Source organism: Lepisosteus oculatus, chromosome 15 (assembly GCF_040954835.1).
Source record: "Lepisosteus oculatus isolate fLepOcu1 chromosome 15, fLepOcu1.hap2, whole genome shotgun sequence".
Classification (NCBI taxonomy): Eukaryota; Metazoa; Chordata; class Actinopteri; order Semionotiformes; family Lepisosteidae; genus Lepisosteus; species Lepisosteus oculatus.
Window position 1 is genome coordinate 31,030,097 of NC_090710.1, and position 27,605 is coordinate 31,057,701.

General features: G+C 47.3%; 2 protein-coding genes across 3 annotated transcripts in view; one reads left to right on the plus strand and one right to left on the minus strand.

Moving 5' to 3' along the window:
* rpl31 (ribosomal protein L31) overlaps positions 1-4,768 on the plus strand; it is a 38,841-nt gene extending 34,073 nt beyond the window's left edge. For both annotated transcript variants that reach the window (XM_069178858.1, XM_069178857.1), the window contains exons 2-5: positions 99-205; positions 608-733; positions 1,817-1,929; positions 4,695-4,768. In XM_069178858.1, the coding sequence (XP_069034959.1) occupies positions 99-205; positions 608-733; positions 1,817-1,929; positions 4,695-4,726 (378 nt within the window). In that variant the 3' untranslated portion in view covers positions 4,727-4,768. The remainder of the gene's footprint in view (positions 1-98; positions 206-607; positions 734-1,816; positions 1,930-4,694) is intronic.
* Positions 4,769-6,428: 1,660 nt separating this feature from the next.
* On the minus strand, positions 6,429-27,463 carry LOC102697841 (TBC1 domain family member 8). Its single transcript, XM_069178856.1, has 20 exons — positions 26,251-27,463; positions 22,606-22,716; positions 22,006-22,124; positions 21,335-21,563; positions 20,514-20,754; positions 19,924-20,131; positions 18,408-18,605; positions 17,322-17,480; positions 16,493-16,643; positions 15,584-15,798; positions 14,318-14,435; positions 13,382-13,667; positions 12,594-12,723; positions 12,343-12,441; positions 11,796-11,864; positions 10,659-10,905; positions 9,976-10,041; positions 9,247-9,333; positions 8,796-8,896; positions 6,429-8,437 (listed from the first exon to the last, which is right to left on the minus strand). Exons 1-20 carry the CDS (start codon positions 26,375-26,377, stop codon positions 8,024-8,026), a joined length of 3,375 nt encoding a protein of 1,124 aa, XP_069034957.1. The 5' UTR covers positions 26,378-27,463; the 3' UTR covers positions 6,429-8,023.
* Positions 27,464-27,605: the final 142 nt, after the last annotated feature.

Below are 27,605 nucleotides of genomic sequence, written 5' to 3' on the forward strand. Positions count from 1 at the left end.
AAACCTTCTTGCCGGGACTTGATTAGAAAGGCTGCGGTTTTGCTTCACGCAAGGGAAAGGCGGTTCTCCCCCGTGTTCTGACACCCCTGTCTGTTCAGATGGCTCCCATTAAGAAAGGAGGCGAGAAGAAGAAGGGCCGCTCCGCCATCAACGAGGTGGTGACCAGGGAATACACCATCAACATCCACAAGCGCATCCATGGAGTGTGAGTCCTCGGGGTCGGGGGGGTCTGAATAGGCTTGAGGTGCTGTGTTTGTGCTAGGGGGGTTGTGGAGCCAGAGCAGTTGCAGATATCTTGCTGCTCGTCTTAAAGGGCTGATTATTGTTGTGTTGTTCATTTGAATGTCGTAAACTTGTTTCAAGTGGCATAGAGGCCCCTGCACTCTTTCACACCCCCGCTTTCCTGCCCTGACCCTTCGGCTTCTCGGACTCCCCCCCCACCTCCATCATGTCGTGTCCACGGGCCGTGTTGTGACTGGCGGTGGCCGTTTCCCCTGAGCCAGCGCTTCGGTCTGTGCGGCTGTGCTCCGTTCGCCACGGAGCGAAAAAAAAAACGTGTCTCTGGCGGACCTCCAGCGAGACCGGGTCTCCCTCTTCTGTTCCCCAGCGGCTTCAAGAGGCGAGCCCCCCGCGCGCTGAAGGAGATCCGCAAGTTCGCCGTCAAGGAGATGGGGACCCCCGACGTGCGCATCGACACGCGCCTGAACAAGGCGGTGTGGACCAAAGGCGTGAGGTACGCGTCCCCCAGCAAGCCTCCAGCAGGGAGAGCGGTGGCTCTGTGGCTCAGGATCTGTGCCTGTGGCTGGAAGGTTGCCGGTTCAAATCCCTCGGCCGGCAGAGGAATCCTACTCCCTCGGGCCCCTGAGCAAGGCCCTTAACCCCAGCTGCTCCAGGGGCACCGTATCAATGGCTGACCCTGTGCTCTGACCCCAAGCATCTCTCTCCCTGTCTGTGTGTCTCATGGAGAGCAAGCTGGGGTATGAGAAAAGACGAATTCCTAATGCAAGAAATTGTACGGGGCTAATAAAGAAACATTACATTAACATTACATTAGGGCCAGGAGCGGTTTTGTTACTTTATAATGAACCCTTAGCAGGCGAGGGCTCATCCTTGTTTTGTGAACAAGAACAGAAAACCTTTTTGCAAACGAGGCAAGTCCCGGTTTGGCTAGGCGACAGCGTCTGAGGTGACATTTTCATATTCCAGCGGTGAAACAGAAAATCCAGGAACAGACCGTTTGATCCCTCTAGCCCAGTTGGCAGTATTTACTTGCACTAGGAGTCTTATCCCGCCTTTTCACCTTTAGCACCATGGTTTGGTGGCTTGTTAACTACCCCTGCAGCTCTTTGGGTAAAGAGTTGTCTCCTGTTATAACTGTACTTCCCCCTCGTTTCCACTTGGGACCCCTGGTTTGTATTTTACTGTTTACTAATGTGATCATTTTGTCTTTGATGATTAGATGTGCTTTTTTATCTAGTCTTCTTGTATTGTTCTTTGGTAGTTCACTTTTTTCACTGTGCAGAATAATTTTTATTGCTGGCAACATGTCAAGAAACGTAAATTGCAACTGCTGATGATTACCCATACTTGGAAGTAAGAAGACGAAACTTGTGTCCTAAAGAATAAAAGTAATGCAGGAACCATTTCTCCTTGGGCTACTTTGATAAGCTGTTGCATTCATATGGCTTCAGTTACCGTGGTCCTTAGTAACCGTAGAACAAGTGTGCAGCACTTTCTCTGAGCCATGACACTGTTTTCTGAGAGGTTTGCTTGACTCACTTACGCCTGGCTCTTTTCTGGGGTGGTGGGCTTGAAGGAACGTGCCCTATCGAATCCGCGTGCGTCTGTCCAGGAAGCGCAACGAGGACGAGGACTCTCCCAACAAACTGTACACGCTGGTCACATACGTTCCTGTCACCACGTACAAAGGTAAGCCACAGGTCGGAAGCAGACGTGAATTAAGAGGGCGCAGTGTGTCCCATCCCTCGGTTTGCAGTTTCAACTTGAGACAGTTTGGCTGAAAAGACTGATTACTGGGAGACAGATCTCATCCGTGAATCTCATGGTACTCTGTCCTTTCGAAGGGTGACCCACCTAGGCCTCTACGACACTTAATTTTTTGCAGAATGTTTGTCATGAAAACAGTTTCTCAAAGTGAGGTGCTAATCATCTTGCACTTCAAAATTGATTTGGCATTTTTTGCCTTAGAAATCATGGTCGTCGTGGATGACTGTTTCTATAGCTTTTTCCAGGAGAGTTAACCAATGTGTAGGTAGGTCATTCGAATGGTGACTGAACTACATCTTGGTACACTATCCTATTGTATTTTTGCAAGACATCAAAATATTGTTTGAAATTAATACTTTTGTTCTTAAAAATTCATATACTTTTGTGTCATTGCTAAAGCAAGGCGAAGAATATTATTTCCTAGAGTCAGGGTGGACAGAATACCCGTGCAATCTGCATGAGCAGAAACGTGTATCCTGTTTGCTTCTAGTGGAACTGTAGTGCAGTGCTTGTTCATTATGTTCCCTTGTGGAGGATTATGGTGGTTGAAAAAGGAGAGAATGTTGTCATGCAAAAAGCATTGCAAAGAGGTTGAGTGTTCTTAGAGGGGGAAAAAAGGCAGCTTGTATCAAATAAAAGTGATTGAGAAAAGATCTAAGTTGGTACCCCAAGTGTCCTTTGAGCTGCCTTGCTGCAGATGTTGTCCAGTCACCTTATGCAGTGCGTGTGACAGCCAGGCATGGCTCTGGCGGAGAATGTGGCACTGGAACGCGGGGCGGTCTGTTGAAGTCCACCTCAGCCAGGCGGGCCAAATCCCCTACCTGTCAGCGGCTGCACAGTGAAGAGGCGGGTCGGGCTGGACCCCCAGCTCTGCATTTCAGAACGTTTTCTGGATTGCAGCTTGAAGTAGAGGGATGGGCTGCGGTCTAGTGTCGAGTCCAGTCGGCATCGGACACCCACACCGGAGGAGTGCGTGTGGGAGACCGCTGGGCTCTTGTGACCCGCGTGGCCCATGTGCTTCTGTGGTGGCCCTTACCTGTCTTGGTGCGCTGATACAGTTTTGTTAACTGTTGGGGTTTGTTTTTAATACAAAGCACTGAACTAGTGCTAAAAGACAGTAGAGCCGGCGTCTTCAAGTAGGAGCTGGAGTCTTCAGGTAACCTTCACGTGCTGAAGGTGTCCGAATCCTTTTTTTTTTTTTTTTAAAGGAAGCAAGAATGGACTCGTTAAATCTGCTCAGGTCCGTATTTTGAAGACTAGTCGTGGTTACAAATGATAGTAGGCTCTACGTAATGTGATTCATAAAAGCCGAGTTGGCCAATTTGTGCAACAGTTTGTGTGGTTTGCGATTTTGGATTTTTAAGAAGATCTCAAGAAACGGTGGTGGTGGTCGGTTTGGAAATAAGGTGTGTCCCATCCTGTGGAGGTCAGAGATGTTCAATTCCAGATGGTTCATCTCCAGGGGGGCAGTTTAAGACATTCCGCTCACGGACATTACAGCTTTAGTGTGTAAGTGAGTCTGGCTAAGAAATATTGGATTGTCAAAATAGACGTGCACATTTTAATACACTATGAGGAATAACAATGTTTTTTGGGGAATTTACACGAAATGTCTCCTTTAAATTTTACATAATTGCTTGAGTCTTCTGTACTCAGAATAACTTGACAAAGTGACTAAATGCAGGGTGACGTAGCTCAACAAAATGTTTTCGTATTGCTACTGTAACTTTGAAGGTTTTGATAATTGTTTTTTACTCATTCCAGTGATCTTTAATACCTATATAACGTGTGGGATTGTGGTGCATTCTGAATTATTTAATTAAAGAGACTGACCAAAAAACGGAGAAGAAACAAATCAAAGTTAAAAATGAGACGAGAGTGTGTCTGCCTGTGGTGTGTCTGAGCAGCAGTATGACTGCCTCAACTCTTGCTGGAAGCTTGCAGGGTCTCCTTGGCTTTAAGGGTCTCTGTTCATTTGTTTAACAGGATAATACAGTGCTTAGTTTTGGATAGTTCAGAGCCTTCAAATGTAGTAAACCACATGAAGTCAGTTAGCATGGTCTGTGGTCTAGCTGAAGCAGCAGAAGCTGTTGTCACTTTGCTAGCAGTCGTAATTATTATTGCACTGAGTTTAATAATGCATTCATCTCCCATTTACTTTATTATATTAATACATGATAGCAGGAGTCTAGCGGATCATCTTTTAGTTTCTCTCTACCTGCTGGCCGGACCACAGTGCACTGTACAATCTACTACAAAATAGTATCCAGTCTTTATCAAAGTGTCTCAAACAAATGAGATAATTTGTTCACTAATATTCACATTAAAATGTTGGATTTCATGATTGTTTCATGTTTTTAACTTTACGAGTGTAGCTAGGAAAACAGCTAGAAAATATTTTACTTTTGCTGCCCTGCCCTTGTCGTGTTCCTGAACCTTCATGAAGTGAAGGTTGGGCCCCAGGTAGCTGGTGTTAATATGGCACTGATGATCCTCTTTCTACACGTGATTATCATTGTAGAATGGTGCAAAACCTCTTGGACAGTGAATACTTAAGTGTGCTGAAATGCCGTCACAGTGATCATCATTAGCATCATAGTAAAGACCATAGATTTTATGTGCATGGGCTTGGAAATTAGTTTTTTGCATATCAATGCTGATACATCTTTTTATTTTTGTTTTTGCAGGTCTGCAGACAGTCAACGTTGATGAGAATTAAAACTGCTTCTCTTGTTGATAAAATAAATTTGTGTAAAATTTTTCCTTTTGTCTTTTCTGGTTGTGGGTTTTGTCTACGAACATCACATTTGAAGTTGTGCTCTCGAGTTTTTTTACCTTCGTTCGGTATTTATGATCTAATGTTTCAAATCTGCATCCTCAAGCAGTATTCATCTTTTGTTGCAATGGGTCACCAGTGTTTCCAAAATAAGAACCTAGTTTGAAATGAAATACTGCTGTAGTTCTGAAAACATATAATAGACTATAATGAGACCTTTTTGATTTCAACTTGCACAACACAAATACATGAAAGAACTTGCTGTAAAAATGCGTTGTACGTGCAGTGTGTTTAATTGAAAGAAGAAACAAAACAGCATTGTAGATGTCCTGAAAAGAATGGTTTTTAATTGTTGCTGTGGTGTATCAGTATAAACTGCCTGAACTGAAAGAATGCAGTGCTCAAAAAATGTCACAGCAGTGTCCTTTCTGCATAAAGTAATAGCAAATGGGTATTGTTAAATGGGGGCAGACAATTCTTGGGTATGCTGCAAGTGCTTGATAGGAGGGATTCCAAGGTTTATACTACAGAAAGTCTTCCAGCCAGAGCCCAGTTTACAGCCTGATGAAGAGAGCAGGAGCACTGTAACATCAGTGGGTTCCGGAAGAGCTCTTTACTAATGACTACTCAAGAAATAGATGATCTAGTATTAAGTTTCTTTTCTCATGTTTTGGTGGACAATTTGATTTTGAATCGCTTGATCAGCTTGAGTCAGTTTATTGGGCCAAATGCTCCTTTCAGCTCAAGGGTTCCTCTGTCTAATACAAGGACAGGGCTAAGTTTGTCCACTGTTACCATGTAAATTGGTGTGGTGAAACAATCAGTAGATATTTCAAGTTATGACTTAAATACGGGTCTTGGCTAATCTGTGAGTTTTCCCCACAGATGTGCAGTACCATCTCCAAATTAGAACAAGAATTCACAATACCTGTGGCAGTGTATTGGGACATTCCCACCGCATAAACTAAGCTATTGAAGCTGAGACTTCGTAAGAGACACCTGAGAGTTCTTGCAGCTCAGTCCTCTGCGTCTCTAGTGTTCCAGCAGTAGTCCTGCTCATTTCGGGTCCACCTGGTGTTTTCCCACAGCTGACTAGGTCTGGTTGGCGATGTGGTGTTACTGCTGTGATCATGAAGGTACCTGGATGGGCTGCTTGTGTCAGTAACAGTCTCAGAGCAGCTCTCCCTGCCCTTTCACTGACCACCGGAGCAGTGCACTGCCATAGAAACCTGTAAAGCTCTGCACCTATTGACTAGAACGGTGGCTGTACAGATGGGAACGTGCACACCTCTAAATGTTCTTTTTTTTTTCCCACTACACACTTTGATACAGAGTGCAAAATGCAGACATGAGATCTTTCATTCTACACAAATTTTATCACAGACCCAGTTGTACAATAGGCTTAAATACACACAGCAGCTTTCTTCAAGCATTTATCCAAATGCAGCAAACTATGCAACATTTTATTTCTATTTTATCACACTTTGCAGAAGTATCACTTCGGTCTGTTACTATTTTATGGAACTTGATTAGTTCGGGTAAAGGGGAAAAAAAAATAGACCAGATCTTCAAATATCCCAAACTCCCAATTCTAAACGCAGCTCACAGCAAGAAGTGCTTCGTCTTAAAAAAAAATCACAGAATACCATGTTTTGTTACTTTTATTGATTGACGAAGAACTCTTGCACGTTACCGTTTTGAAAGTAAAATCAGGAAGTAAAAATAAAAAATTACAAACCGCAAACTTACAGTTAACTTACAAGTGAAGCTGGCCTGAACTGGAAAGGAGTGCAGAGATTCTTGCCACTCATGGCAATACTCAGGCATTGTCTGGCAGGTAATGCCTTTCAAAGTCTTTCACATCCTGATCGAATGGCTTCACATTCCGTTTCTTGGAATGAAGTTCTTGGGGAATGTCAGGATGAGGCACACCTGGAGCTTCCGTTCCTGAAGTCAGGGGTAGGTTCTGCTTTCTCTCAGGTCCCTGGACACAGCTGTAAGTCTAGCCTTACGAGTTCAAAGTTATACCTGCTTCCAATCAGAACCCAAAAATATTCCTGACAACAGCTAACTATTCTTCAAACAGGCTCATATTCATTTAATACTGGTCTACAGATCTGATCACGTTTAAATTGAGTTCTTTAAGAACTATTGATTTACATTCTCAATCACAAACAAAATGAGAAACTTGAATTCTTTTGCACTGTTGATTTTACAGATGCCTTTTTCTCCTCTTTCAAGAACTGAAGAAACATTAAATAACTGCTGACTTCATTCGGGTGCATCAGAAAGCTTAATCAGGGAATCTCTTATTTTTTCTGGGATTATAGTAAAAAGAGAAATTATTTAAATGGTCTACTTAAGTTCCACTTCCCACAAGAATGTGAGTAAAGATCTGAGCATTATCCAAACTCAGGATTGTCTTCACAGCCTTTACATTTTAAGCAGCAGATTGAGGTTCAAATCAGAATTCAACAACTCCACAATGGCAAATTCCAAACTGGGAGACCAGAATTAAACCTAAACACTTTTTAGGTGAAGGGAATTTCTGATTGAACACACAAAAAAGCTGTTTTCAAGCCTTCGTTAAGGCAGCTGGGCCTAGCCCAGAGTTATCTTCTTCCTGCCTGCCTTCAATGGTCAACGAATGCTGATGAGCTTGGTTGGGCATTGAACCTGCAACCTCCCAAAGACACAAGCCACCAGCGGTGCTACAGTTTGTAGGATTGTAAAAATCCTGTTTCTTCATTTATTATTAATCCCTAGCATTTTCTAATTATAGCTAAAATGGTTTGTAAAACAAAATGTCAAAACCTGGCAGATGGTAGTGGGCTAACTGTTTTTTTTTACACATTTTCATAAGTAGCTTTCTGTTAAAGCCACTTCTTTCTATGGATAAAACTACTGGGTATTTTTAAATGTGCCAGTCAGGGACCATTAGCGACATTAAAGTGGAAACAGCACATAAACAAGACTGAACAATCCTGTGATGCAGCCTTAGTTTCAGTTTTCATCTTTGCTTATGCTTATTTTCATTAAAACGTGGTAAAGCCACGCACCTGCTCTTTGAAAACGTCTCATTTCTGTCAACAGAATCGGTTTTCAGTGACCAGCTTTTGTATCGAGGTTGTTGCCGTGTGGCGTCGGTAGACACCTTCAGCTGAAGGGCAGGAGGGTTATAAAAGAAAACGTGAACCACACCTCATCAGAGCCGGAGACGAAGCAGGGCGGAGATCGAGTTCACGGCTCCTGGATCGTCAGGAGATGGATTCTTTCGTGGTACTGGTTCAGTCTCGCACTGCCGATCTTGGCCTTGAGATCCAGCGGCTTCTCGAAGAAGTTGAAGATCGACTGCTCTGTGAGCAGGGAGGCCAGGATCTGCTCGAACGTCACACTCCACCCCCCCTCCGCCTGCGCCAGGGCGGTCTTCTCACCGTCCACGCGGACGGGGTCTTCCGGGGGCCCCTCGGGTGTCTGCGCGCTGCCCACGGCCTCTCGCTCCTCCGCGGTCTCTGAGGTGCGGCCCCTCTGGCCGGCCTCTCCTATCTGCAGCACCAGGCTCGTCACCGTGGCGATGGCTTGGAACAGCTCGTTCTCATTGGGCTCTCCCTGGAACATGCTGTACAGGGTCTTGCAGAACTGAATGAACTCCCTCTGGAAAAAAAAACACACACGTGAGAAACCGTTGGCGTTACGCTGGAGGTGACAGTCACAATATTACGATTACAGTTTGTCAAGCACCTTGAGTCGGACTACAAGTTCACGGACGTTTCTTAAGGTGGTTATTTGCAAGCTCCTCACCATTACCTGATTTTTTACATCACGGTGACATTTGTAAAGCAGAGAAAATAACCCAGAAGTATTCATGTAACACAGAAGAAAACTCGTTTTACTCTGACAGCTGGAATTATCTAAAAAAAAAAGTGTAATTCAACAGATGAATCTGCAGCAATATCCCGCGCTCTGGACCACGGCGTTCTGCCGTCTGTGTCTAATTCGAAGATTGTCACACCTGGTTCATCATTGGCAGGGGTTTCTCCGTCACCTTTTCCTTTTCTTTGGCGAGATCCTTAAGCATCTGCTTCAGCTGCGCTTGATAGTCCTTCATTTCCCCTTTGAGTACAGCACATGCAAGCACAAAGCGTCATCGTTGTCACGGTCAATAACACAATCAAAGGGGAAAACAAAACTGTGCAATAGATCTAAAATGTAAATTCGCCAAAGCCACCTCCAGTTCATTTTCTCCTCAAAGGGTTAAGTGCCTACTGCATCGTTTCTGTTTAAAGATCTCTGTGGCTCTACTTCCTCCTTCATTGGCCAGAGCTAAGAAAGACACTACTGCGACTGCGTTATTCATGCAAAGTTTAACATTTGGCATCTGCAGCATTGTCGGGATTCTGAGTCGGGTGTAAAGCCCCGAGTTTACTCACAGCGACAGGAAGCAGGAGAAATGCGACACTTACCATTAGGAAGTTCAACGTACAAGGGCCTTGTGGTAGACAACAATGGGGTCTTCAGTGGGGAGGGTTCGTCTTCATTCTCTGTGAGAGCTGCACCAAATGGACAAACAACAGTCAATGTTAAAATAAGATGCAATTATAAGAATAGACTAATTTAAAAAGAGGACAACGCAAATGAGGCTCCCAATCCCCCAGAAAGACCCCATAATAAACCACCACTGAAATATGAGCAACAAAACCTCTTAACCTTCTTAATTTCCAGAGCAGTATAAAATTCTGTGTCCATAACTGAACCCAGGAACTGGATGTGTTTGAGGATGTTACTTGAGTCTTTTGGGCCTGTGAGATGTGGCCTAAGCTGCTTGGCGGAGGGACAGCCCCCTGGCCACAGGACGGGCTGAGGAGTGACCAGGGGGCAGCTGCACAGGGGGAGATGGGCAATGCAAAAATGGGATTTATCGCTTTCAGGAAATGACACCAGGAATAATTACAAATTAAGACAGCTGGGGTGACAGTAACTTGGTTGTCGTCATCCCTCCCAAACGTTCATTAAAGAACTCCAATTATTAGTGCTGGTATGCAAAAATGTCACGCCATTTTCCCCTACTAGCCACTGTCCAAATACCCCCGTTACCACATTTGCATAATGGACTGTTTTAACTGTCCAGACCGTTTCAGAGAGAAGAGGGGACTCGTGCTTCAATGCGTTCTCCACAAGCAGTGTGGTCTTACCAGGAGGGATGTGCAGTCGGTACAACAGCCGGATTTTTTCATTCAGTTCCTCACAGTAGACCGTATCTGTCAGAGACACCAAAAGTATTTTTGCAATTTGACATGTTGACAGGACTTAATTCTGCAAATGAAGTAGATGTTTTTATTATCTTTCAACCTATCTCCCTTTTTCAGAAGACAAAATATTTTTATCAATTACATGAATGTAACAGATTACAGAGACAGCTCTTGGTTTTGTTCCGTTTTCCTGTGGAATATCTTTGTTCCAAGCTCCGGGCTTCATTTTAAAATGGCTTATTACGGATTTAAATGTAATGATAAACAAACTAACAGTTGCATGGAGAGAAAACATTTTTTTTTTACTAAATTTACTTTACTTTATTTCAAATTTCAGTCTGTCAGTGCTCAGTTGAATTGGGCTCATACTGTTTTCCAGACTGTGCCAGAACAAAGAAGATTTTCAAGTACAACATTCTCTCTATGTCCACGTCAAGCTCTGTTAGGAGACTGCTTGACCTGCACTGCAGGACCGGTAATTCACAAAGATTACGCACAACCGAAAGAAAGCTAAATCTAAACAAGCTTCCGCGCGTGTTCGCTCCACTCGTATGAAACGAGCCGCCCAGCTGGCGACTGAGGCTTCTTTCCGACCGGATGAGACCCGGGAGCGGTTCGCTGCTCACCCAGCCAGCCGGCGAACTGCCCGAAGTTGATGAGCGCGTCCCCGTCGCCGTCCAGCAGGGCGAAGGTGCGGTGAGCCACGGTGTCGGTGTGCAGCCCGCACGGCCAGGGCGAGAGCAGCTGGTACAGGCTCTTGAACTGCGGCCGGTCCACCCGGTACTGCTCGGCGTACTGCCGGCTGGGGTCGTGGCGCTGCAGGCCCGGCCCCGGCCCCGGCCCCCCCCAGTAGCAGCTGATGAAGTGCTGCGCCTGGAACGCAAACACGAGAGGCAGCGTGGGCACTCCAGTCCCAGCGGAGCGGACCGTGTCATTCCGTACAGCGCAGCTAGGGACACAAAGACCCTTCCGTGCTAAACGTCCATACTACCACACTACCACCGCTATGTAAATAATGCTCGCCTACAAATCTCGACATGCCTTGGCGCCTCGGCACCTGTTCAACTTACCGTCGTCCGGCTCCCCACCTCGCAGCCTTCACTCCTCCGACTGGTCTGTCCCCCAAGCCCGTCTACACTCTAGGGGCGACAGGGCCTTCTCCTGCTCTGCCCCACAGCTCTGGAACTCTCTCCCCAAGGGCATCAGAGAGTCACCTTACCTGAGCACTTTCGAATCAAGACCCAAAACCTTCTCCTTTTATTGAAATGGTTCTGTATCTGCCCCTTTGCTTTTCCTACTGTATTCCAAATCCTTAGCATAACAATGTCATTCTGCTGTCTCTTCTTTACTTACTGTTAAGCACCTTGATAAGACACTTTTAAAGGGGTTACATAAAATAAAATGTATTATTATTTATTATTATCACCTAAAGGCACCTGCAGCCACTGCAAAACAAAATTGTATTTCCTCTGAAAATCTGCCGCACTGTCACGGGGAAAACAAACAGCCTGACCTGAAATTCAAATTCGGAGCCTGTGTCAGCATTTCTACTATGTGTCACCCGTTATAATGATTTAGACATGTTTCTAATCCAGAAACACTGCATGTTTACAGAAGACAACGAGTTTAAAAATGTCAAGACATTATTCTCAGATGAGAAACAGGACAAGAACTGTTCTAGGAAATCTTTTTGTAGAAAATGCCCGGTTTTGATGGACAAAAGTACCTTCTAATTCTGTTATGAACTGAATAATTTATCTTACCTTAAACAGGTCGTACACATCTCCCAACTCCTCTGCTGAGAGTGAAACACGCTGTGTCACAACTCTGAGCTGTCAGGTAGACAAAAAGCATCTCTCATTACTTCATTGTCATTTTGAATTATTTACAATTGACGGCCATGCGACATCAATATGTGTTACCTACACACCCATTTTCTAACTGCTTCATTCAATTCAAGGTCGCGGTGGAGCCGAAGCCTACCCCAGGAAAGCCGTATCTGTTATTTACTCTTTAAATAGTGAGCACATACAGTGCGTGTGTTGATTATCGAGGAGTAGTGTTTCGTGGGAGGAACTACTGAGCTCATAGGTTGAGATTTCATAACAACAAATAAGCTTGGTGTCTGGCGTTTGAGTTGGATTAAGATCGCCAACGTGTGCCAACATAAAGAGGACAAGTAACCGCGGATCATCGTCAGTCAGCGGCTGCCGGTGCTTCCTGAACGAGGCTGGGGGATGGGCGCCACGGAGCGGGATTGCTCGGTGGTCGGCGGGGGGCTGTCTGGCGTGCCCAGCCCGGCTCCCTCACCACGTTCTCCTTGGTGGTGTCCTCGTGGGCCTGCAGCACCTGCACCCTGTGTCTGCGGCGCAGCTGCTCGATCTGCCTCACGGTCAGGTCCCCGAATTTCTACAGCCGCGGGGGAAACACAGGCCACACCAAAACGCGGTTAGGCATCGCAGGAAGGAGGTTTTTCTTTTCGGGGGGGATCTATGGTCTCCCGAGCGGAGAGTGAGCCCCCTGCTCTCTTGTCCCCGGTAGTAAGAGTTGACAGTGCTGACCTCATGGGAGTCGCGCACCAGGTCGACGATCTGCGTGTCTTCAGTGGAGTCTCTGTCGGATCCTTCACAGGAGGCCTGGTTCCTCACCGAGGGCCAGGAACTTTCTTCATTCCTGACATGATCTAGAAAACTGGAAGGAGGGAGAGGCTGAAGCTCAGCACTGCTTTTATTTGCCGAACTATATACATTGTTCTATACTGTTACACGTCCATGTACAGCATACAGAATTAGCATTGTTTGCATTATTAATGCCTCTCGGGGAAAGAAGAAAAAAAAAAGACCCAGCAGGATAGCCCTTAAACACTGTTAGGTCATGTTGTTTTCAGTCAGTTGAAAATTCACAATATCGTTAATCGTTTTGACATTATTAGTCACGTGCTCTTCTAATACACACATAAAACATAGAGGAATAATGGATTTCAGGGAATTCAGAAACAAATGAAGATTGTGTGAAATACAGACTCTACTTTTTTACTGCAATTAGTACTTGACACTGGTATGCATAACAAAACAACTAAAACTTTCTTTGAGTGCTTAAGGGGCATGCGCTTTCCACGGCGGAAGGCCAATTATTTCTTTGCATCTCCCACGGTTTTCTCAGGAACAACCTCACGTTCTACTGGAGACAGGTTCCGGCTCCTGACCATCTCCCCACTCCACCGGCGGGACACGACTGTGACTGGAGCCCTCATCTGCACACAGGCGCGGACAGATCGCTCCCATAGCAGTTCCCCCCAGGAGACGGAAGCTGCGGAGGTCTCGCGAGACTTGACGTGGAGACGCCGTACCTGGTCAGAATCATCAAAACCTGCCCGTCGTCGGTGCTGTTGCAGAGAGATGCGGCCGTGGCGTCCAGCACCGCCAGTCCCAGCTGGAAGACGGCTTTAATGCCATCAAAGAAGAAGCAGTCCACCACATTGACCGCGCTCTCGAAGGGCATGATGCTGAGGAAGAGGGTGAGGAACCAGGAGAGGGAGACGGAGGAGAGTGGGGCCAGGTCAGGGATGTGCTCAGCTAGCGCCGGGAGACGCTCCCTGATCAACTCCTCAAACACAGACTGGTCTACCTGGGCTCCTGCAAGCACAGGGCACATGGGGGAGGGGTAAGAGTGGGCTGGCAGGAGGACGGACTGAGCTACACCAGGAGCACCCTGTGCTGTATAGGCTCGCACACACACGGACACACACGAGTGAGTACACTCTGCAAGGAAGGCACGCATTATTCACCCATAAAAACGTACACGGCGTTATTTCCAGAAAACTGGACAGAAAAGAAGATAATGGTGTTATACAGAAAGCCATGCTGCACATGGGGGTTAAACAGGCTTGGAGCAGGTTAAGGTCTTCAGCACTGAGTCGCCGTCTTTTCTTAACCGGTAAAAATGAGAGAACGCCTTACATCAGGGTTAGCAGCACTGCTTTCTTTTTATCGAAAAGAAAAAACACGGGGGAGTATTTAGAGCAACGAATTAGCCAACAGGATAAGGTCAATCCGAAGCTGCAAGGCATTTACAAGTAACTTCTTGGAACGCAAGACTGTGATGTACTGGTTCACTGTCCAGGACATTCCTGAGGCTCTCCGGCCAGGAGCAGGCGCCGCTGACAGAGGCCGGTGAGGCCTCGCTAGCCGCAGCCCAGCCACACGCGGCGCTCTTCTGGCCAGAGGGAGGCTCGCTCTCCTGTCGCACGCTGTTGGGCCCCTACAGGGCGACGGCGGGAACATACCGATGACTCTGTGGTTGAAGTAATCTGGCAGCATCCTCTCACACACGGCCACCAGCAGCCAGAAGGCCTCCTCCTCTTTGGAGTAGAGCAGCAGCACGGAGGCTAGGATATTCATGGACTGCGGGAGGCACAGGGACACAAGGGGTTAAACCTGAACAGCTGGAAACTGATCAAAACCCAGACTACCTCCACAGCGACACACGTGACATCAGACATCCCCGGGCAAAATGAGTGAATGCCAGACAGCCATAAAAGTGGAATATAATGCGGAAACTCCAACCACCTTTGATAAGGTAGCAACCTTACGAGAACCTTCGAGGCTGTTGGGGTTTTTTTTAAAGATGTGCATTTCATGATGCTACATGAACATGCATGTATCCTGCTTTTAAAAGCTCGTTACAGGAGTGACGAACCAGTTGCTAGTGTTTTTATGGAAGTGTCGGGAATCTGTGTCCTGAGTTTATTTAAGGAAGGAACATCCTGAAAGGTTTGGCTGATTGTGTGAATCTCCATTACAGCAAACAGCATTATTTGGTACTGTACATTCTGAGCTCTTTGTTTTACCATCATTTTCTTTAATAAAGCTGGAATTTGAGAGTGTAGCCTTGTGTACTTCACTCATTATTTATAGCTCTGGAGTACAAACGGAAAGGTGGAGTATATTTAATAAAAACTGTCCTTTTATGTGGACACATGCCCCCAGCGTCACATTATTCATGCACTGATATTTCTTTATACATCAGTCAGGCATACATTTTTGTCAGAAGCAAAGCAATTCAATTACAATCCTTCTCTTGCCTGGAGAGAAATTTACCGTTAACTCCAGCACTTAAAGAGGGGAACTCCACGACGCTGAGAGAAAAACTATTACAACTGTCTCACGGCTTAGACAAAGTTTTCTTTCTGAGATGAAGTAAGGAATTTCCCTTCACTTTAAGAGCACAGCTTCCCAGAGGGAAGTTACTTCCTGAGCATCAGCGACTAGTGGACAGGGAGGGGAAAAAGGAATAAAACACGAGAGGAAGAGGAAGAGGAAGTGTTCGGCCAGCGTCCTGGGTGCGTGGTGCCCGGAGAAGTCTGCTCTTCGCTTTGATCTGTATGGCCAGATGTGATGTGTTGTGGAGGGCGACAGCACTTCTGTCCCTCCATGGTAGGGAAACTCAAGAAAAGGGCAGCGGTTTCAAAACAGGGAGGAATTCTTGGTGGTACGGAGGGGCTGTCCACTGGTCCCAGCTCCCTGGCGCAGGAGGGGGGCTCCTACTGTACCTGACAGTAACCGATCTTCGGGTTCCTGTGGGCGTAGGCGGTGAGCACTCTCCGCAAGGCGGCGATGCCGGTGTCGTTCTGGAATGCTGGGTGCTCCGGCAGGGAGCGGTGCAGGTCCCTCTCGATCTCCTCCGTCACCAGGCTGCACCGGCCCATGGACTCCTCCACCAGGGCGGCGTAGTAGCCGGGGTGGGAGGCGAGGTCGGAGGCAGCGTCTGTGGGAATTCCAGAGGCGTTAACTCCCCGACGGCACAAGAACCGGAAACATTCCAGGCAGCTTTTGAAGCACTCTGAACCGGATTTACGGTTATACTGTGGTTTTGCAGGATTACAGGATGCATTGCGTGCCGCACAGTGCAATCGTAAGAGTAGAACAAGATTATTTGTAAAACTTTTAGAAGTACACAAGTACACAATTTTAGCCTCTGGGTTTAGTCCTTCAAGCTGAAGTCCATGTTGAAGTCATGGTGTGCCAACTCCAAAAAGGTAAGACCCATGAAGACTTTGGTACACAAAATAGTCGCAATAGTGCAGTGAAACTAATCATCAAAGTTAAAAACACACAAAACAGATCCAAACAACAAACGTGTTTCGGTTCAAAACGCTGCCGTGTTGGCCCATCCCCAGAAACATGAACAGAACGGGAATATTTCCTTAATTACGTCCAATAAAGACAGTCAGAGGGGGGGCTGCTAAGCTCTGCGCGCGAGGCTGAGCGGTTGAGGAGAGAAAAGGTCCGAGGCGAACAGCCGCTGTAGGGAGGACGGACTCCAACACCCAAGAGCGCATCGCTCACGCTTCCCCGGAGGCGCGTTCTCATGAGGAAAGGAAGTCGGGGCGCGAGAGAACCTGCACTGCACTTGAAATCCGAACGACAGACCCCCACAGCAGCCCAAACACGTAACGCACCTGAAAACGTCAGCCAGAGCTCCCCGCGCATCGACTCTGGGATCCCCATGGCAACCAGCTTCTGGATCTTCTCCGTCCGGAACATGTAGACGCCCCTACCATATTCTGAGAAGTGGTCCTGCCACAGTCTCTCCTTCGCCTGCTCCATCGTCTAGAGTACAGCAGGGAACAGCCTTTACAATACTGCCGACGCCGGGCTAGCAATCAGGGCTGACACCCCTTCAGGGATTTCGAGCAAGAAAGGTTCTCTCAGAGTCGTAGGTCTCTTCTGGGAGATGGCTTGAGGGGATCAGTATCACATTGAAAACATTAGGCTCGGCTGAATCATGTGAACCGTGGTTCCAATGTATTATTCAAGTTCCGAAAAAGGGATTATTTTAGCTTAAATTGAACCGGGCCTCTATCATCTACGCCTCTACTGTGACACCTGAAGAAGGCTCCACGGCCGAAAGGTTGCGTTTTTTTTCTTCTCGTTTCAGCATGGAATAAACCTATTATTTGTTCCTCTACTGCCTATACTTACAAAGTTATTACGAATTGTTAAAGGGGAGACCATTCCAAGCACAAAGTGCCCCTGGAGGTCAGTGACACATGGGAGTACTAAAAGCAGCAACTCTTACATGAGGCTCGGATGTAAACTGCTTGCTGTTTCGCAGCTACCTTGTCTGATGTGCGCTCAGCCAAAACGGGAAGAGGAATGTACCATCTGTCACTTGGTCATTAGCTACACCCTTAAATGCCTCCGCAAACAACCACATTACCTAAACATGCAGATGAAATCTTTATATCCCCAATTTTAAAAGCAATTATTCAAGCACTTTGCACTCACAGATGTGCTGTTTGAAGGCTCAGGCAGTTTGTGATGGAAAGCTGACATTAAGGCTTCTGTGCTCAACAGAGGTTTGTTCTGTTTTTTGGACGGCTCAGCGTTTTCGCAGTCTGAATACATTTTATCGTAGCAGAATGTGTAGTAAAGCGCAGGAGTGATCTGGAAAAAAAACAAAAGTAATTTTATTTCCACTTACAGGTGCAGCCATAAACATTGAGCCCTCATATTAAGAATGGGTACCTCATTTTCCTCTGCTGAAAAGTGACAGTGTTTAATCTCAATTCAAGTAGAAAGACACATGGATGGATTCAGAAATTGACTTGTTTGTCTCATATCATGGTCATACGTCTTTAAAACCCACTAAATTCAGTTTAATTTTAACACTGTGTTTTCTCAGGATGAAAGAACCTGAGATACGAGTGGGTCAGTCTTCTGTGTAGATGGAACAGTTACCGTCCTGTCGCCTGTATCTCATCCGATCTTGGAAGTTAAGAGTCAGGCTGGTCAAAGCTGTCTGGTCAGTGCTAGGATGGGAGATCTCTAATTTAAACTGGTCAGGACTGTAAATGCTACAGATGGACTAGAAGATAGTACTCTTCCCTTTCCTTTCCAAAAAACAGTATGGCAATAGATGACACCATGCTGTGTGAAGTATCATAATTCAAATTAGATGTTAAACCAAGGACCTGACTATGCATTAAAGATCCCAAAGCACTGATAATTAAATGAGGGTTGTTAACTCCTAGCATCTTGGCTAAATTAAGCTCCTTAACTCAACCAGGTAAGCGATTTCTCGCTTCTCTGCCTGATCTGCTGTGCAGGCCCTTCAGGGCTGCCAGCTGCCACCCAGGTGGGCTCTGCTCTTCGGGGGGGGGTGAAAATGCGCAGTATAAATACATAGAACCATGAATCAATTACCCTCTTAAACAGATGATGAAGATAAATTGAAGGAACCCCAGTTCCTATAGAGTAGTGTTTAGGGCCTACAATTATCCTGTTTAATTGTTCTTTTTGCACCAGGGGAAAGCGCACACGCAGAAACAGACATCGCATTTCGCTTTGCGTCCTTAAAAGCCCGTGCTTCACCTGGGTCTTCCTGTGGTTCTCTTTGTTGCGGAACACCCCTCGTCTCCACTGAACACTCCTCAGCCGTTTCGTCATGCTCTCCACCAGCTCGTCCCGCTCCCTGACCTCGATGAACTGGAACGCTTTCTTGCTCCTGATGCTGATGATGATGGGGTTGGGCAGGAGGCTGGTGCTTTCCGCCTTCTCTATAGTGACCACCTGAATGAACAGGCAAAAGGCAGGCTTTGCACACAGTATGACATTATGGCCCGTTTTCAAAAGACTTTACACAGTGCAACCTACACTGATTATTTCCCATACCAGCAAAGGACTCTCACCTTAATATTAAAATTTCACCCTCACTTGCATCTCCATATGTGTAATGCATTAAATCTTTTAATATCGTAAGAAAATGAACTACCCAAAACTAGGAACATATTCTGAAACCTCAGAGAAACTTGTGGCTTAGAGGCACGTGATTGCACTGTGAAGAAGTGCAATTCTAACTGGGAAGTTCATGAAGTAAAATTGCAGCTAAAAAAAAACACACACCTAAAACACTCCATAATTTTGCCAACAAAGAGTTTGTGTAAAATTATGGAACTTATTCAATTCCGAGACAGTGGAGCTTGTCTAACAAGCTGTTGTACATTGTAAGCACACCATTTTCCAGAGCCTTGCCTCTCAAATTTCTGAAGTCTTTCAATAAGCACTGACATTCAATCTGCTACAGCTTCACAACAAAGAACACAGCATGGGAACAGTGCCGAAATCTGCACCATTGCTCTTCAACTCTCTACCTAGGGCGTTTACCAAGAAACTGTTGTTTCACAGAAAAAGAAGAGGGAGAATTAATGAAGGTTAAAAAAAGCCTGAGGTGTTCCCTAGCGCCCCCTGCCTCAGAACACAGCTTCGAGCACCAGATCACGGAAATCACTGTGCGCTTTGTGTCAAACTGAGGGCGGTCGGGATAAATGAAAGTACCCGGTGATACCAAATTCGCATTAAGGCCTGCCATGCTATGAAACACTTATTCACAAATTGCTAAAGCAGAAGTTACCAGCCCTTGTCCTGAAAAGGCTTAATCAAGCAGCTCATATTAGTTACCCTGTAGCAGCTCATAAACTCAAGGAACCAATGTGTTTTGGATCAATTTGCTTATAATTCACCAAGTGTACTATGAATATTTTAAGGCCAGTAGCCCAGTTGTTAGAATTGCTGCCTCGCAGCGCTGGGGCCAGGTGTTCAACTCCTGGGGTGCTGTCTGCACGGAGTTTGGATTTCCTCCCCCTGTTTGGGTTTCCCCCAGGGCTCCGGTTTCCTCCCACAGTCCAAAAACATGCTCGTAGGTTAACCGGCTCCTGGGGAAACCGGCCCTGCTGCGAGTGTGTGCGTGCCTGTGTCCGAGCGTGTGTGCTTTGCGACGGCCTGGCGTCCTGTCTGGGGTGTTTCCTGCCCCCAGACTCCGGCTCCGGCTTCTCCGGGACCCCTAACTGGATGGACCGAAGGCGGCCGGTGAAACCCGCCGGCTGGGTACCTCCGCGAGGGGGATGAGCAAGGTGCAGCTGCCCTCCTCCCGGCCGGAGAAGCAGACGTAGCTGTCGGATGCGTGGAGCGTGCCGGCGGTGTGGCGGCGGCTGTAGGGCGTCCAGACGGAGCACTCCGCCGCCTCATGCAGCCTCTCCCGCCGCGGCAGCCGGAACAGCGCCAGGAAGTACTCCTTCTGGGCGTGCTCCTCCAGGACCCTGCTCCAACACACGCGCGCGGGGACAGCCGCTCTTTAACACGGAGCGGTTTCACGCGACAAGAGCACAGCTGTCAAGACTCCCTGTAAACTGATCCCAAGACATCCTTCAGCTCCCGAACACTGTTAACGAACAGATTCAGCTCACTTTCCCGGCTATACGGGATTAAGTTATACCAGTTCAGTTTCTTGGTAAGACAAGAGGCTAAGATGTTTCTATCCGCTACTCATCTCCAGGGATTTTCTCTCAAGGAGATTACGGACCCGCTCGTGTTGTCTGGAACAGGTTGGGCCCCCTGTGATCCCTGCGGGTTGTGCCCATTCGTGCAGGGGCCCAGTCCCGGGAAGCTCGTCTCTACGCTGCGCGAGGCGTGCGGGCTGACCTCTTGGTGATGTGAGCGGGCTGCTGCAGGGCCTGGTCCAGCTCGAAGACCTCGTTGTCCAGCAGCCTGCGCAGGGTGATGTCAGCCAGCTGCACCATCATCTGGAAGGCCTCCTCAAGGTTCAGGAACATGGAGAAGTCTCTCTGGCGGCTCCTCGTCGTCACCCGGACAGTGTCCGTCATGAAACTGCTAGTGGCTCTCTCTAGTTTAGTCACGTCTGCCCAGGGGATGACCATCTTCACTGCATCGGGGGAGGACACAGACGAATGCATGCATTATATAGTGAAAAAACAAAAATGACCACATATCTTGGCAGCGAGCCCTGCTGCCTCACAGCGCTTGGGCAGTGGGCTCAGTTCTGGACGGTTCGCATGTTCTGTTCATGTGGGTTTTATCCCAGGTGCTACAGTTTCTACCTCTCGGAGGCATCCTGGCCAGTTTAGCCGGGGAGTCTTAATAATCCTTGTGCCTATGTCCCGGAGCCTCTTAATTGTGGGACCCGCAATGGGATGCAGTCCTGGCGTGCTGGAGCCTGACCCGCATCAGGAATAAAGAGTTTTCGGACAACGGATGGATGAAGTACTACATCTCTCCGTCAACTATTATTTCAGTATCTTCGAAAGGACAGTTGGCTCTCTAGTTTAGTCACGTCTGCCCAGGGGATGACCATCTTCACTTCTCAGCTCGCACCACGTCAACAAAAGCAGCATGGTGATGTCGAGCGGGATGTTAACGGGAAGAAATCGTCTGCGGTTGAGGCCAGGCGGCATCGCAACATTGGCCAAGCCAGTTTTCCGCGAGCTGGCGGGGGGGGGGCGCACCTTCCTTGCCCAGCAGGAAGGAGTAGAAGGCCAGGTGGTTGATGCTGAGGTACAGCCAGCCCTGCCGGGGGACCCGCCCCTTCCAGCAGCAGCAGGAGTAGCAGTGGACCAGCTTCTCCGAGCTGGGCAGGCCGAAGCGCATCTCGAACTTCAGCGAGGCCTCTCGGAACCGCTCCGGGTCTTCCTCCTGGGCGGCCTGCCTGCTCCGCACCTCCTCGGCGATCAGGCCCTGGGGGAGAGGGGCAGGGGCTCAGGACGGGAGGGTGTGCCTGTCTGTCTGTCTGTCTGTGCTGCAGTTAAAGCCTGTGATGGGCGCAGTGCCTGCAGCGCGGTTATAATCTACTCGATACGAGAAAAGCAGAAGAAGAGGAAGGATCCATCACTGTCCATAATGAACCTTTTGGCACTCCCTTAACAGACAGAGAGTAAGGGTTTTTTTTTTCTGAACGCACACCTATAAAAAACACCCTGAGCCTGAGTGTATTCTGTGGTAAACCTAGAAAATCTTCCTTTCACTCAGTTCAGTGGAACTGCCCAGCCTCGCAAAAGATTCCCGGCATCAGCTGGCAGCTCCCTGGCTAAACCCAAGCCCGGCCGTCCTGCCCGTTCTGGACTCTCCCAAGGACAAGGCTGGCCCACGCCCTTCCTGGCAGACCGTGCCCTTCTCCTACCTTCACTTTGCCCTTGACGAAACTGGCAACGTCCTCCTTGTTCTCAAAGACAGACAGGCTGTGCGAGAGGTTCAGGACCAGCCACTCCCAGTGACGGTTCACCTCCTCTGCTGTGGCCCCTTTCAACACAAGAAACGGGTCAGAAACGTCAGGGGGACATCAGTCTGTCCAGGAATCTGACAAAAACTTTAACAGGAACGATTTGACATTTCTATAGAAATACATATATAAATAATTTAGAAGATATAGAAGAGCAGGTAAAGGTTCATTCTGTGCTGAAAGGCAAAGAAAAGAAGCAACGTTTCGGCTCTGGAACCTTCTTCGGCAGAGAGGGAGAGGGGGAAAGCGACAAAGAAATAGGATGAAGGAGGAAAGAAGGACAGAGCGGAAGATGTAGGTCTTAGACAATGACTGCTGTCAAAGTTCTGCCAATGTCTTGGATGCGACCCTAATTAAATGAGTATTGGGTGGTTTCTGCATGTTTAAGGTTCAAAAGGTGAACTTTACTCTCACGGTTTCCAAAACGGACTCGCGAGAAAACCGAGGTTCGCGTCTCTCCAGAGGCTGAGCGGTGGAGCCGGAAACAGGGGATGAGCTTACCGCTGGCGATGGCCCAGCTGACCTGTGACCCTGGGACCTGCAGCAGGATGCGGAAGGGGGCGACGCGGGCGTTGGAGTCCAGCACCGTGTCCAGCGCCCCCACTAGCATGCCTGGGAGGGAGAGAGAGAGAGAGGATAGAAGAGCGAAACACGAGGACTCCGCGGCACAGTGACCGCCCAGCCGCACAGCGGGACAGGAACCTCAGTCCACGAACACTCAACAAACAAACAACCACCCGCCATAAAAAAAAACAACCGATATCCTTCACCCACTCTGCACTACCACGGGAATGCATTTCTGTCGTTCTTGTGGCGTGCTCATCCGAGGCCGCACACGAGGCAAGCAAAACACATTTTCCTCCAAACACGCAGTACTAATGGCTTGTTCTCACTCAGTACCTGTTTGGCCCTTCTTTGACAGCTGCCAATACAACTGCTGGAGCCAAGGGCTCAGGTATTCTCTTATTGGCTGCTGGCTGGGTTACGCTAGCAGAAACAGTGAAGTGAGTCACACTGCTTTCAGTGCAGCTCCTCACACCATCTGCTCTCCCTCTGCTTCGACAGAGGGCCACAGGGAGGGTTTGTACAAACTGGGAAATGAAATCAACAGCAGACGCTGGGAAACAATGAAACTGTTTCACATCTTTACAGTAGTTCCTTTCAGCAGTAATTAGGAATTAGTGTCATGTGTTCAGTACTATATTTACTCCAACTGTGATTGGGTTCATAGGTCACTTTTTATTCTTCAACCACAATGGGTGGCTTCATAGGTCAATTCTTGAAGCACAGTCTCTCGGTCTATCAAAGCTAGCCAGAAGATAAGCCTTATCAGTGGGTCAGGGGTGTTTGTTTTGTCCTTAAAATATCTGACATTGGGTATAAAATATATCTCATTTTGTAAGATATATTTTTCTTTTTTTTCCCCAAAGAAGCTCTTAAAAATAGCATTGCATTGCTTGATGGAATACACCGGGTCTTTACTTCTTTTGTGACAGTTAACAAATTATGTCCTTCTTGGAATACACACAGTTCTAATTACGACAATGTTAGAAAAAGTACACACTGAGAGGCATTAAAATTCCAACAGATAAGTACTGGAACCAATAACATTTGTTGCCTTTAATTCCTCTCAGTAAAAACAAAGGCAGTCTGTATACACAAGATGGTAAACATCTATGTCTAGCTCAGCCTACCAGGGGAAATGAGAATGACAAAATGTCAGAGTCTAGACTCTGCTCAGGACAGTATGTTTTGTGTACTGCAGTTAAGATTAGGGTACTGTTGTACGTTCAGAGACATAACTTAAAATACACCTACAAAAATCAGTATTATAGATTTAAAAAATGCATTTTCCCCATCTTCTTTCTATATATATATATACTGCTTTATCTGAAATGCAAATAAATCATTCTCTGGATCTTTTCTCACTCAATGGCTGCATTGATAGCATTGGCGTTGAAAAGAATACTGTACCATAAATACGTTACTAATAAGACATTTCCTGAAATCACATAGCTTGTGTGCTTTATTTTTGTTATCTCAAAAAACACACGCTGTCACTAAAATAACTAGAACACTAGGTATGTGATCATTGACCTCAAGGGTGCTGTGTTTTCACTGCGTGATCGTACATGATTTTAATCTCACCCGCTCACACCAAGCTGATGTGAAACCAGGCCATGCCTGGGTTTAGAACTCAGTGGTGAAGGAAGAGGAAGATGTACAGGGTTATTCATATAGAAAGAGAATCGCACAGCAGTTTCCAAACCCCCCTAACCTCCTGGGCCTAGACGCGTGCTGTCTTCTGCAATCGCCCTGCTCCGAGAAGCAAAACAAAAGAAACATGCGAATCGTACTGAGAGAGTAATCGGATATTTCATCTTGTCGATAAAAAACAGACGCAAGACAGCCCTTCAGCGACTGCCAGCCTGCCCTCGAGACTCCTCACCCTGCCTGCTCCAGGCCCTTCTTCTGGAGGAGCACACCCTGACAGGGGCGTGAGGGAGATGGAGATCTAGACAACTGCCCCACACTGGAGGGAGCCCGTTTTCGGAAGGCTGCCCAAGCCCTTGAACTCTGAAGCACGCCTATGAAAAACTCCCAAAACGCTGCTTCTCAACATGCTCCTCTGCTCATCAGCCTGAACCTGAATGTGGTCTTTTTAACACATGTAAGGCATGAAGGTCTCGGCTGCCCACTGCTATTTTTACTGTTTGCTTTTGTCGTTTTTGCATGTACCCTTTATAGACTGTGCTACAGTTTCCTTTCCATTCAGAATGAACTCACTTCTGTCATGGAAAGTAAATTTTTCTTCTCTTACATTTTGACCATGTTATCAAATCAAAACCTAGACACCCTTTCCCTCAGTCAGTTGATAAGTTCTCCAGAGCTTTGAGCTTCTTGCAATTACATGGAGAAAAACTAATAATAACATCCAAGCAATATTTTCACAATTACACCAGTGGAATTTGTAAACTGTTTGTTGTTTAGGAAGACGGCTGTCAAAATTCAGTACATTTCACCTTCTTAGCAGACATGATTTTAGCAAGATAAAAACAATCAGCATTTTCTGAGTACAGACAATAAATTTTCATTTTTGTCGACTTTGTATCTAGCTGTAATCCTCGTCCCACCTTTTTGACAGACTTCATCTAACAGTAAGACGCTTCTCAAGGAGTTAATATAAACTGTACACTTGAGCAATGTATTTTTTTTTACCGACTGCCAGCTCAGATTCTGCTTTTTCACATTGGATTTGAAACTTCTGACAATTGCTTCATCCTAAAAAATGTCTAAACAAATTTCACAATGTTGCACTAACGCTGTATTTAAAAGCTGCGATCATAAACGTGCTGCTCTTGCACACAAAATAGAGTTGAACTTCCTGATATATGCTTTGTGTAACAAATGACTCTCTTTACAATAACTAAAACTACATAAAGCCAACAATAACTATGTGGATTTATACCGTCCTTATTCAGGCTTATCTATAACGTTACAGTCCGCTATCACAATTCCAGTTGTTTTATTCTAAAAAATGTTGCAGGAACATTAATACTATCTATAGAGGAAAAACTTGACAATCCAAATTGAAGCCTGTTCGTTTATAACTATAGAAGAACTCATTACAAGCAGCGGCAAAGACATCGCAGGTCTTCACCTGCCGATACAAACATTTAAAAAATATATAATTTTATTCATAACTTTTTTTTTGCTTATTAAATTTACTACGCGTGTTTCAACTCTGGGTGTGCTTCCCTGCGCAATTTCAAAACGGGAGTTCATTACCAGCAAAGAACAAAAACTGGCACCTTTTCACACAGTTAAAAAAAAATACATCTTCTAACGCACTACAATGTAGTCTATATATAAAGGAGATGTCTAACTCAATAGCTATACTAACGTAGCCTAACCAATATACATACAGTACAGCATCTACATGCAGACATGAGATTTCTTCATTTCTACTGATTATTCTTTAGAGGTGTGTTGCGGGTGGGGGGTGGGACAGGGTCTTGAACTCTATTCCCAAGACCACCTCAGGCGCTCCTGCATGTCCACACGCATTTCAAACTGAAGACACTCTCCTCCCCAGTCGGTCAGCTCTACCCCCGTCCTGAAAGCACACGGGCGCTTCTCCTCTACCTGTTAATTTGCCCCCGCCATCTCCGTGCCCCCTCCTGCGCTGCAGAAGGAAATACGTGTTGGACTTCTGTGTCACCCACAGCTTCAGAGCGTTTTTCAGCAGAACTTCCTCGGGATTCAGCCACATTCTCCAGCAGCAGCAGCAGTAGCAACAGCAACAACAACGACGACGACGACGACGACGGCAACCATACAGAAGGAACAACGGAGTTTTAAAAGTGCGCCGCTGTCCGATCCGATGCTACAGACGAGAAGGGCTCGCCGTGCCGCCCATGCCTGACCGCCTGCGCCCCGCCGTGCACGGAGCGGGCCAGCTCTGCACTGCCCTGCATGTAAACACACGCGTCTGATTTCCGCGTTGGCCCCACCTATCCCACAATTCCGGCGAGCACGGAGGAAGTCGGATCCCGGCGCCTCCGCACGGTTGGCGGCGGTTTCGGCGAATGCGGGTCCGGGATTTTCCGACGACGATGGGGGGGAGGGAAAGCGAGAAACTAGAAACGACAGTAGCCTTTTGTTTCTCCAAAGCGGCGAGGAGGCTGTTTGCTCCCCGATAAGTCTTTTATCAGTCCGCCCAGATGTTAACTGTATTTTGTTTCCCCCCCCCAGCAAGGGGCGATTACACTTAGCATCAGAAGACAACAGATTCGCAAATGCACGATGACGAAGAAAACGTGTACTGTCCCTCGATGTGGAGCGGCCGCAGCGACGCGACGCGAGTCAGTTCTCCATGCTGATGGATATTCATCAGCAGCAGGAGGGGGGTCAGTGATATGTGGACACCTTTGGAGTCAGTGCAAGTTGTACATCTGTGTGACACCAGCTTCACACTGGTGGGATTCTGCTCCTTCTCCTCTGGCACAGCCTGGGCTCCCCGATCTGTTCGCTGGTGTCTGGGCCCCACATGTCACAAGTCATCCTGTCTGGCAAGAAGGGTGCACACGTCAGGACATAGGTGCAATTACTCAGGCAGCATGAGGTCGGGCTTTGCCCTGCTGGGCTGTCCCCACATCAGAATGAGCCCCCAGGGAGGGCAGCAGGCGCAGCCACACATCCACTGGACGGCCCCTGCGAAGCCTTCATTCATCTCCAGCCCATTCCAGGACCGGGCTCCGCTGCTGGCCAGTCCAGCTCCAGGTCATCCCAGTGGCGCAGAGGGCGTTCTCCCGAGAAGAGGCGTTTCACCCTCTGTTCACTCTCCAACCTCTTTATCCGAGCACGAGACGCCGGGCAGGATACGCCCCAGGGTGGGACACCAGTCTGACACAGGGCAGGCACAGATAAACACACGCACTCACGCCAGGGCCAGTTTCCCTAGAAGCATAGTAACCTACCAGCATGTCTTTGGACTGTGG